At 41.0% G+C, this 11,115-nt stretch overlaps 1 protein-coding gene across 2 annotated transcripts; it reads left to right on the forward strand.

Annotated features, from left to right (window-relative positions):
* The first annotated feature begins 912 nt into the window (after positions 1-912).
* Positions 913-10,791, forward strand: ilk (integrin-linked kinase). Of its 2 annotated transcripts, none has more exons than XM_080040411.1 (13): positions 913-1,048; positions 1,661-1,813; positions 4,457-4,622; positions 4,767-4,862; positions 5,071-5,167; positions 5,300-5,383; positions 5,487-5,572; positions 5,664-5,773; positions 7,168-7,295; positions 7,397-7,518; positions 7,987-8,086; positions 8,328-8,458; positions 10,243-10,791. In XM_080040411.1, the coding sequence occupies exons 2-13, from the start codon at positions 1,725-1,727 to the stop codon at positions 10,390-10,392; spliced, it is 1,359 nt and encodes a 452-aa protein (XP_079896537.1). In that variant the 5' UTR covers positions 913-1,048; positions 1,661-1,724; the 3' UTR covers positions 10,393-10,791. The 2 variants fall into 2 exon arrangements, with proteins under 2 accessions (XP_079896537.1, XP_079896538.1); XM_080040412.1 differs by having other exon boundaries at positions 934-1,048; positions 1,592-1,813.
* The last annotated feature ends 324 nt before the right edge of the window (positions 10,792-11,115 follow it).

Raw genomic sequence — 11,115 nt, forward strand, 5'->3', positions numbered from 1 at the left:
CAAAATGTCCCAATGAGTAGGAGTCAGCTAAATGGGTGATATTTACATATCACTAATGTACACATATTTCTTTAATAATCTAATTTTAGTGATCCTTATTAAAAATGAGTTCAAGACAACCAGCAGAAAATGCTGTGGTTGAATTTGTTTTACTTCTCAAACTTTTATTATAGTATAATTCTCAAAAAATCATGAAGTGAGAATAACATGAACAAGCCTTTGACACATGCATCATGTTCTATAAAACCATCATATGATGGAAGTGTCGCTGTCCTGTGAAAACAGCGTGATCTGTGAAGAGCTCACTTTTCACAAAGTAAGAAAAACAGCCATGTTTTCAGCTTTACAATGATGCATTTTCCAGTTTACCCAAGTTCGCTTTAAAAAAAGTGTATTTCAGTCAAGAAGAAGGACAGTTATTATTCAACCCATAAAGGAAAACATCCTTTAGTTTAGGCCTACTGAAAAATACAACTACAAAATCGCCAAATTTGAGATACATGGTTTTTGACTGGATTTATGTATTTCAGTAATCTGAAAGGTAACTATAGTAAATAATGGTGTCAGACACATTTATTGTATCTAAAAAAGTAGTAGGCTTAGACAATGCATATGCCAAGAATTAAGCTGAGTAAAAGGTACACAGTTTGACTATATATAAGTTTATTGAATGTGTTCTTTAGTACTGCACTAAAGTTAATGCATTTAGCTTCATTCAACCACTGCTAATAAATTATATTTTGTAACCGCCCACATCCCTCCTCCTGACTGGTATTTTCAGCCACATACTGTAGCTGTGCCGCTGGGTGTTGCATCGTTGCATTGCGTCCAGCAGGGGGCGCTGCTGTGCGAGTGTCCCGGGACACTGCTTGCCAGTAGCGGAGCTCCACTACCTCCTCACCAGTAGCCCACATCTACTCCGAGGAGCGGGGCGTGGACTTTCAGCGACTATTCTCTGCCCTTAAATTTGAGGAGACGGCGGACTTTCGGAGGAGGAAAAAAAAAGGAGAAAAATAAAACTGACAAGAAATCGATCGATAAGCAGCTGGTAAGAGTTTTTCAGATCGTTTTTCTATGTTTAACATCAGTGTTTCCCTTTGTGGCTGGAGAGTGTTGCTGTGGAACTTGACTTTTGACGTTTTAACAATAGATTTCAAAGTGATCCAATAGGCCAGCAGCCCATCCGACTACACGTAGGAAGATAAAACCAAGGGGAACTTTGGGAATGTAGAACAATTTTAGACACTTAGCCTACTTTAACATTTCATTTTGCTGGACTGTGGCAGGCTCTTTATGATTATTTGAATTGAGTAGATGGTGTAAATTGGACACTCAGTATACAACTAATGACTTGAAAATTGTTCTACCATTAACATTACTGTTATGATAGGCTACAATGAAATAATACATACACACTACAGCCTTGCTTCTGACTTCACGTCTGATGGTTTTTGCATTACACGTTGATTTCACAGTATGTATTAAGGACATTAGCCTTAAAAGACTGTGAGTGGTGTCTTTTTACTTGTTGCTATCAGTCCCCTGGAAGATGTACAGTGCATGACAAAATCATTTGTACAATCTGTTACAGGCCTATATTTCTTTGTTTGGGATGGTCTCTTGACTTAAGAGAACTCTTCGTTGGACTCCTTTTTTTCAGGCTACATGTTCCTGATCTCAAAAGAGATAGCAAACAGTCAAGAGAGGCAGCCCACTGTATAACCATGGATGACATCTTCACACAGTGTCGAGAAGGCAACTCAGTGGCTGTTCGCCTGTGGTTGGACAACACAGAGAATGACCTCAACTTGGGGTAAGCGGATATATGAGCGCACACTTTACTCAAACGAACGTATAACGCCTTGAAGATGTCTACAATGGGACCTGTACCTTTTCTGGGATGTCAGAGTATTGCCGTAGCTTGTGAAGCCTGTAAAATACAATTATTTAGTCTTCTTAATTTGGAGTTGACTTTAACTTACCACATGTGGCATAGTGTGTGTGTGTGTGTGTGTGTGTGTGTGTGTGTGTGTGTGTGTGCGTGCGTGCGTGCGTGCGTGCGTGCGTGCGTGCGTGCGCGCGCGCGTGTGTGTGTGTGTGTGTTCGAGCGAGATCCCTGGCACATTAGAGGTGGTCAAATAGTTTCCATATTGAGCTCTCGACTGCGTGATGCAGAGCATCACCCAGCTTTGGTAATTCCAGTCGGGTTTGTGCTTTTTTTTTCACCCCCTTTTCTTGGATTTTTCTACGTATGATGTCATCCACAAAAACTTTATGTGTGTGTGTGTGTGTGTGTGTGTGTGTGTGTGTGTGTGTGTGTGTGTGTGTGTACCTAAAAGCAGTGGACGATTTGTGGAGTTTGTGCAGTGACGTGAATGACTCAGACAACAGCATATAACTTCTAACTCATCCTAAACCAGATTTAGAAAAGTGCATGCTGTCTGTAGGTTACAACGCTGAAGTGTTTTAGTTGATCAGTAGCACATGCAATTATTCACTTTGAAGATTTCACCCCGTCCTCTAGAACCAAGAGATTTGCTTTCTCACAATTGTTTTCAAATTATATATCTTTAAGAAAAATACATAAATGAATCTAAATGATAAGATTAATTTATAATGGTAGTGAGCTGCGGGCCTGTTGGTTTGTTTTGAAATTGTTTAGGATATGCAGAGCACTGAATGTTAACATCATTTCCTTGCTAGGGCGGAGCTAGAAGACCTCACTGCTAAAGACCCTGGTTATCTCATTCTTGGGCCAGGCCATATATGTGCAGTTTGTTGACGTTGACTTTTGAGGGCCCTGCAGAGCCGCTAGCCAACCACGCAACCGCCAAGACCATTTCCTCTGCTCAACTCCATACAGGGCCAGGCCCTCGCTGACAGAGCTTCTTAGGCAGCTAACTGCAGTCCCGCGTAAACATCTGAGAGACCAGTCAGTCATTATGCTAAAGGGCCTTTGCTTTGGCTGTAGCTCTGAAGAGGCTCGCTGTGTGAGTCCAGGCCCCTCTCTCTCTCTCTCTTTCGCTCTTACTCTCTCTCTCTTTAGAAGATCCAATAATGTGTAATACATGTGAAAATATGAAAACATGATTTCCCCCTCCATTTCTAATACAAAATGTAGGCACTGGGTAGTGTGTTCCGCTGAGCGCAACATTAAATGCTGTTTTAAACGCAGATCTGCCCAAGGAGCTATGTTGGTATTTGAGCAAATGACACCGGAAGAGACAGGGAAAGAGAGAGAGAGAGAGACAGAGAATGTGTAGCTGAGGATTCCAACGTGTATTTTCCGCTCTGTCATTCCTGAGTTTTTTTCCCCTCCAACCCGTTACTTTTTATAGCACACAGGGGTTGGTCAGGCTGTGAACTGTCTTGTCCACAATGCTGGACAGGAATTGACAGAGAAAGTGACTAACTGCTATTTCACTTCAGTGTGAGCTGGTTCTTCAGTGGTCTCACCCGGCAGGCTATATAAGCCCTCCTGAGGTGTATTGTTAAATGGAGTGTGGAGTTTGAGGCTTTGCACAGAGTTGCGAGGAGCCCCAGCAGCTGCCTCAGGGTCAAGCCAATGTAAAGAAGCCACTTTAGGCACAGGGGGACCCAACCGCACGTTGGTGATAACTTGGCTCCTTGTAGACTGTGGCATTGCTATGTGCACGTCGCGTCTTTTGCGCATGTTAGCAGGCATTCCGGGCTCGCACAGACACATTTATCACTAGGCCTGTCGTCAGATGGGAATGGGTTGCCAGCAGCGTGAGCAGGAAGCATGTGCTTTAGTCTAAAAACAGACTGTTAGGTATAGAGCCTTTTGTGAGAACCTGTGTGGCTGTGTGTCAAAGAGATAAACACACAGTGGATTTTGTCAGCTGGTTGCAGCTCAGACAGAGTTGTTAAGGGAGCCCATCTGCACCCTATGCTATTCTGATGGTATGATAATAACCTTAAGAAAAAATACTACTGTTAAGCGGTATCACATTATAGCGATTTGGCCTCTCAAATGTGTTATTTTGAAATGTCTGGGTAAAAATCTAATGTTTTTAAATATCTTTCTATTTTCAACATTCCGAACATTAATATATGGTAAACATAAATTAAATTATTCTCAACAAAATTGAAATAAAAGCAGCCCTTTAAGTGAGCAGCTCAACAAGGTTTTGAGAGACACGCTCACTTTCTACACATTTCTCCTAGGTAACAGTGGTTATGATGCAGGAATATTCTGAACATTAATTCATTAATTAACGTGTATGTTAACATCCTGTGTGTTCTAAAACCTTAGAACGGTATGCCAGAGATAATGGCGGTATTGAAACCTTGTCTTTTTCATACCTCGGTATACCTTGAAACCGGTTATCGTTCCATATAGTAACAAGTATTATTTCTTTTTAAACAAGTATTTTGGGGGGGGATCTAGTTCTTCTGTGCCCTTCATTCTCTGTGTGTCTTGTGTTGTATTTAGCGATGACCATGGCTTCAGCCCCCTCCACTGGGCGTGCAGGGAGGGGAGGAGCGGTGTTGTGGACATGCTCATCATGAGAGGCGCTCGCATCAACGTGATGAACCGCGGAGATGATACCCCACTGCATCTGGCCTCCAGCCACGGGCACAGAGACATCGTGGCTAAGGTACTCACACACACACTCTGATGTAGTATGGTGGTGAGATCTGGACCTGTTGTGTGCCTTGTTGTTTACACCATCTGAGGAGAGAAGACTTGCTTTTGTTGTTCACTTTTCTTCCTTTATGTGACCTTTTTTCGCAAATGCCAGCTGATTCAGTGCAAAGCAGACCCCAATACAGTCAACGAGCATGGAAACACACCACTGCACTACGCCTGCTTCTGGGGCCAAGACGAAGTGGCAGAGGTACAGTATAGTACACACGCATTCACATATAGTCCAATTCTTCTGGCACAGTCTGTTGGCTGAAAATACCCTTTTCTGTGGAAAAATGGCCACTACGGTGCTTTTTTTAAATTCTTGTGCTCCACGTACCTTTGTTTTTAGTTCAAAACATATACTTGAAATCCTATCTGCACCTTATAAAGTTTAACCCAGGCTGCCCTTTTTTTAGGACTTGGTGGCCAGTGGTGCCCAGGTGTGTGTATGTAACAGATATGGACAGACACCGCTGGACAAGGGAAAGCCTCATCTAAGGCAGCTGCTTGAAGGTCAGAGGTCATTGGTGTGCATTTTAACACACCGACAGGTTGTTTCCTATTTAAGTAAAATCACTATGTTGGCTAAATATAAATTGATAAATTGTATCGCCACCAGATTTGTTTTTGTGTGTGTTTTTTTAGAAAAGGCAGAGAAACTGGGCCAGAGTATGACCAAAGTCCCCTATAAGGAAACTTTCTGGAAGGGAACCATGCGAACAAGACCACGTGAGTATTAACATGAAAAGAGACATTTTCATGAAAAGAAAACAAATCAGTAAATCAAATAATTTTGTCATTTTTTTAATTATTCATACTTTGTCTCTTTCAGGTAATGGTACCCTAAACAAGCAGGCTGGTATTGATTATAAGCAGCTCTCGCTCCTGGCAAAGATCAATGAGAACCAGTCCGGAGAGGTCAGTTTGCGGTCTTTGTCAGTCCATTTCGTTGTTGTTTTATACCAAGCTCCCCGAGTTGTTTGCTTGACTGTGTGTGCTCTGTTTACAGTTATGGCAGGGCCGGTGGCAGGGGGATGAGATCGTTGTGAAGGTGCTACAGGTGAGAGACTGGACCACCAGGAAGAGCAGAGACTTCAACGAGGAGCATCCCAAACTCAGGTACTTACATATCAATGTGCTTACAATGAAAGAGTGCTATAGTGGCGCTTTCCTGGTTCTTCTTGTGGTGCTCATTTGATGGTGTAAGAGCCATTTGTAGAAAAATATTTAGTTTAGATTTTTGGTATTTTACTTTATTATACTTATGGTATGTTATCAACCTCGGCTTCTGGTTAGTCGTAATAGTGACATGTTGTCAGCCCTGGCTTGCCATTGGGCATCAAAGGCTCAGATGCTGTCCATCTGTTTGCTTGCATGAACTTAGACTAATACATTTAGTTCTGCTGTTTGAGTGTCTTCACAGCCTGTTTATCTAAGTCGGTACAGTACAGTACAGTCTAACGCAAGTGCTAATGTAAGGACATATTTGATTTGGTTTATTTCGATTGAGGTCAGTGGTCACTGAGAACTTGTGCAGAATAATCTTATGTACCATAGAGAGAGGAGGTTTTAATTTTTGAGGTCAAACATAATGGGTTTTGGTTGGTTGTGTTGTGAAATAGTCTGCAGCTGTTTACTGTGTTCTGCCTTTTATTGTGAAAAACAAATTCCACAAAGCCCACTTCCATCACAGTACACACAAAATACATCATAACATGAAATTTAAAGTATGTGCAGAGGATTTCAATAGAGGAACTTGGTGAGACAAGACTCTACTCTTACGAGCATGTTAGAACTTGTTCAACAGAGCCCCCTCAAAGACCTCAGTATTCAGCCGATCATCTTTGATATATTTATGGCTGCGTTAACTGTTTCCCCTAAAGCAGCAACTCACAAACTGGAGGCATGTGTATTCAAACAGAAGTAGCTGACTTAGATCTAATTAAGCAAAATAAATTGCAGAATAAAAGCAAAACATGGAACATATGGAAAACATATTATTTTACGTAATTGTGTCATGCTGAATTTGTCTCACTGACTTCATTAAAACACTCAATAAGTGACGGATAAGAATCTCACAACAAAACCTTAATAGGAGAAAAATGAGAGAAATGTTTGTGCAGGCCAATTCAGAGAATGTGAGTGAGTGTGCATTTGGAAGAGCTTGGCAGTCTGCTCTCGTGCTGGCTTCAGTTCTTGCTCTCTCTGTTAAGACCAAGTACTTTGGATGAGTATGCTGAACAATTCAGATGCAGAAAATGAAAGATAGTCAAAGGGAGAAACTACAGCTACCGCTTAACTTCAAAGGGCCACAGATGATTAAAAAAATGTGCTGTATGATAACATTCATTCTTGGAAGACATTTCTTGATGCAATGGGGTTTTTTCTTCTTCTTTGAGCCTTCTTCTGAGAACGCCCTCCCTTCTCTCATGATTGATAGAAATGATTGACTTTTTGTTTTGTTTTTTACATAGTAAAATATCATTTAAGTACATTGTGTTGTATTGCCACAGGATTTTTTCTCATCCAAACATTCTGCCTGTTCTGGGAGCCTGTCAGGCACCTCCATCCCCTCACCCCATCATCATTACCCACTACATGCCATACGGATCCCTCTTTAACATACTCCACCAGGGCACTAGTAAGTCTTTGCGTTTTATGTATATGTATAAAATAGAAAGGGCTAAAATATATATACATTTTTTAAACAAACTTTTCGTTTCTTGCCCTCCTCTACCTCAGCTCTGGTTGTCGACCAAAGCCAAGCAGTGAAGTTTGCATTGGACATTGCCAGCGGCATGGCTTTCCTCCACACCTTAGAACCAATGGTTTCACGGCTTTGCCTCAACAGTAAGCATGTTATGGTGAGTCATCGGTCTGCTGTCTGTTCTGAAACCACATTTATAAACTACAAGATGTTAAGTCTATTACTGCCACGGTGCTTACACACACAGTTAAAGGAGGAGTCAGCAAGAAGAATGCTTGTTGTCAAAATCACTTCTTGTCAAAATCAGTGAATATCTTCTCACGATCTGCTTCCTCTCCTGTGTGTGCGCTGAAGAAAAGTCAAGTGTTAAAACACAGCCTAGGCTCTGTAAATGTAACTCTTGCTAGTTTTGGCGGGCCCTCTTTGTTTACAAACCCATTATTTACATGCCCGTTTTCTAGACTGTGTATTGACACAAAAGATATTCAGCACACAAACAGGTATGAACAGGTAGAGGATCGTGAGGAGATATTCACTTATTTGACACAATTGATTTTGACAAAAATCAATTGTGTCCCACTGACTATCCAGATAGTTCATGAGTTACAAGCTTATTCAATTGCAGATTGATGAAGACATGACAGCCAGAGTGAGCATGGCAGATGCTAAGTTCTCCTTCCAGTGTCCTGGCCGTATGTACTCTCCAGCGTGGATGGCCCCTGAAGGTATTGTTTTTATTTTTCATCCCTCCTTGTTCTCCTCTTCCGCCTACTTCCTCCTCCTATAATGAATTCCTCCTTAGAAGTCATGAGTAATGCAGTGTGGAACATGCCGGGCATGCTGTATAATTAAATCCTGGGTTCAGCCTGTCGTCATGTTGTTACCAATGTAACAGAACAAAAACAAACCCAGAGGAGTTCTTGCTGCCATGTTAACGGTTTTCCTCGCCCCCCTTTTGTTTTTCAGCCCTGCAGAAGAAGCCCGAAGATATCAACAGAAGATCTGCAGACATGTGGAGCTTTGCCGTGTTACTGTGGGAGCTGGTTACCAGAGAGGTCCCCTTCGCTGACCTCTCACAAATGGAGATAGGCATGAAGGTAAGTGGGCGCAGTGTTTACCCACAGGCTTACCTTGCACTCTACGATCACATGTCATTTTCACACATCTTGTAGGGTTTCTCCATTCCTTATTTCACCTATGTATGTGCCTGTGCTCTCATCATGACTTGTTTGTTAACTGCTGTCTGTGTTTTCTGTTGCCTATTTTGGTTGTTGTCTTAAATTGTATTTTATGTCTAATGTATTTTATCCCCCCCACCTTTAACCCTTAGTGGCTTTTGTCACTTGTCATTCCGCCATTGTGAATAGGAACTTGCGCTTACAGTTTTTCACAATTGCTTAATCACATTTCCTGATATACTACCTCACTTTTTCAAAACCCTAAACACAAATTTCAAAATTCAAACACAAAATGCAAAATCCTTCACTTCTCTTGCAAAAGCACACTTTACCCTCAAAACAATGTTAACTCTTCACTAAATGGTGTTTTCATTTCAAATGACACACATACATCATATGACTAGACATTTCTAGCACTCATTGAACACTGGTGTGCAGAATGAAAAACACTATAGTATAAATGCAAAACACTATATGAATGCTTTATCAGTAGAATTATGCCTTTGCATGTTCATACAATTTCACCTACAGTAACAACAAATACTTTACTGTTTTTGCCAAATGCTAACACACATGTTGCAGAAAAGTTTATTTTGCCATTTCAAACAAACACAATGAATAGGTAGGACTGCAGTTCAAGCAATTCAGTGTTTCAGTATAAACAAAGAAAAAAATTACAGTAAAATTAGGGAACAATGGTAAAAAAAAACAGTGTTGTAAGGAAATGGGTGGTTAGATTCCTTTTATGGATACCGCCTCCTGTTTGTGTCTGGCCACATCGCCTCATCAACATCACACTCAATGTCATCCTTTGAGAAGCAACAGGGAAATGATCACCTGATATCCAGTCTAAATCTCCTAATTATGGAGCGACTCAGGTCGGGCTGCACTCTCTGTCCAGGCTACCTCATTGATAGGCCATGATCTATAACATGGTCCACTATAGTGTCCCTGTTGTATGTGTCTCTGTCTGTTGCCTTCTTTGTCCTTGAACTCCTGTCACTCTCTCTCCTGCTCTTCCCCTGACTCTTACCGTCTCAGAAAGGAGCTGAGCTCACCTGGGGTCTATTTGTAGTGCTAAGGTTTAGACTGATTGGTATTCAATTTATTTTTATTTTTTTCAAGAAGTGTGTTGGAGAATTTCAAACGCAGTGCAAAGCATAAATCGTGTTTGTAGGGTTGGTGCTTTGGTTTAGGGCATAGTTACAAAAGTTAGAGGTTGTGATGCTGTGGTCATAGCAGTCACTTTTAGTGTTTACAGTATTCGGCAAAAACTGTATTTGTACCAAAATGTGCAGTCTACTGTAAATCACAGCAAACAGGAGCTCATCTCTGACCCTTCTATAGCTAACTGCACAAAAGCCTTTTGAGTTTAGAAATTTGATTGGCAGTGTGTTCTGTGTGAATACCATGAGAGAGAATTCAGGAAGAGTGTGCAAGATATAGAGAATTGTGTGTAGTGTTGTGAAAAATGTGTGTTTTTGGAATGAAAATATGAGTCTAAGGCAGGAAATGTGTTTGGAGTTCAGCAGAATTGGTTAAGCAGTTGGTAAATTAGTTTCAGATTGTGCACATTGTGTCTGATGTTCCAAAAAATGTGTTTAAACAATTGTGAAAAACTGTAATGACTTGCCTGTTGAAATAAAGGAGAAATAAAAAATAAAATACAATGTATATCTCCTCTCTCCTCCACATTGTTTCAGGTGGCTCTCGAGGGTCTGCGGCCAACCATTCCACCGGGGATTTCCCCTCACATCTGTAAGCTGATGAGGCTCTGCATGAACGAAGACCCGGCCAAGAGACCCAAGTTTGACATGATCGTCCCCATCCTGGACAAGATGCAAGACAAGTGAATGCCCTCCGCAGCAATTTGTACACTACTGTGTATGCCATGTGTTTTGTTTTGTATCATCAAACCACTCTTTATCTTCACTTCTATTATGTATCTGCTTAGCCACTGTAAATAATGTCGGAGACCACTTCAGCTACACAATTCAAACAATAAGCATTGTATGGCTTTTCTTGTATAATTTAAATTTGAGGTATAAATGTTCTTTAGCCTATGTTGCTCTTTTTTTCTATGGCTGTAACATGTTCACTGAAATATTGAAAGGGGTTTTAATCCAGTGTGGATTATAGCTATGCAGTAATTACTCAGACAGAATTTGATCCAAAGAAAGTGTGTACAGAATCGATGATTTTATACACATTTGCGAATACCAATGCAATAAATGTTTTATATTTATGGCAAATCCTCTTTCTTTTTACTTTGAGACATTGACTTGATTTTGGGTAACACTGCGTGTTACAACTTGATGGAAAGTCTTCAGCCAAGTGGTTAAATAGTGTGATGGAGATGATTCAGTCGTCAGTTTCGTTTCGTTTCATGCAGACTCTCTCCACTGATGAAGGCCACAAGATGGAGCTGAAAGCTCCAGAAAATCTACACGTATTGGACCCGGTGATCAAGATGTATTTCTTTTACTTTTTTCAAAGTCAACAGTGAACCTGTTTTCCCAGGTGATAGGCAATGACTCCAGGTTTCAAATAACATGTATAATTGAAATGATTACCTA

Source organism: Ammodytes marinus (genome assembly GCF_949987685.1).
Source record: "Ammodytes marinus genome assembly, chromosome: 14".
NCBI classification, from domain to species: Eukaryota; Metazoa; Chordata; class Actinopteri; order Uranoscopiformes; family Ammodytidae; genus Ammodytes; species Ammodytes marinus.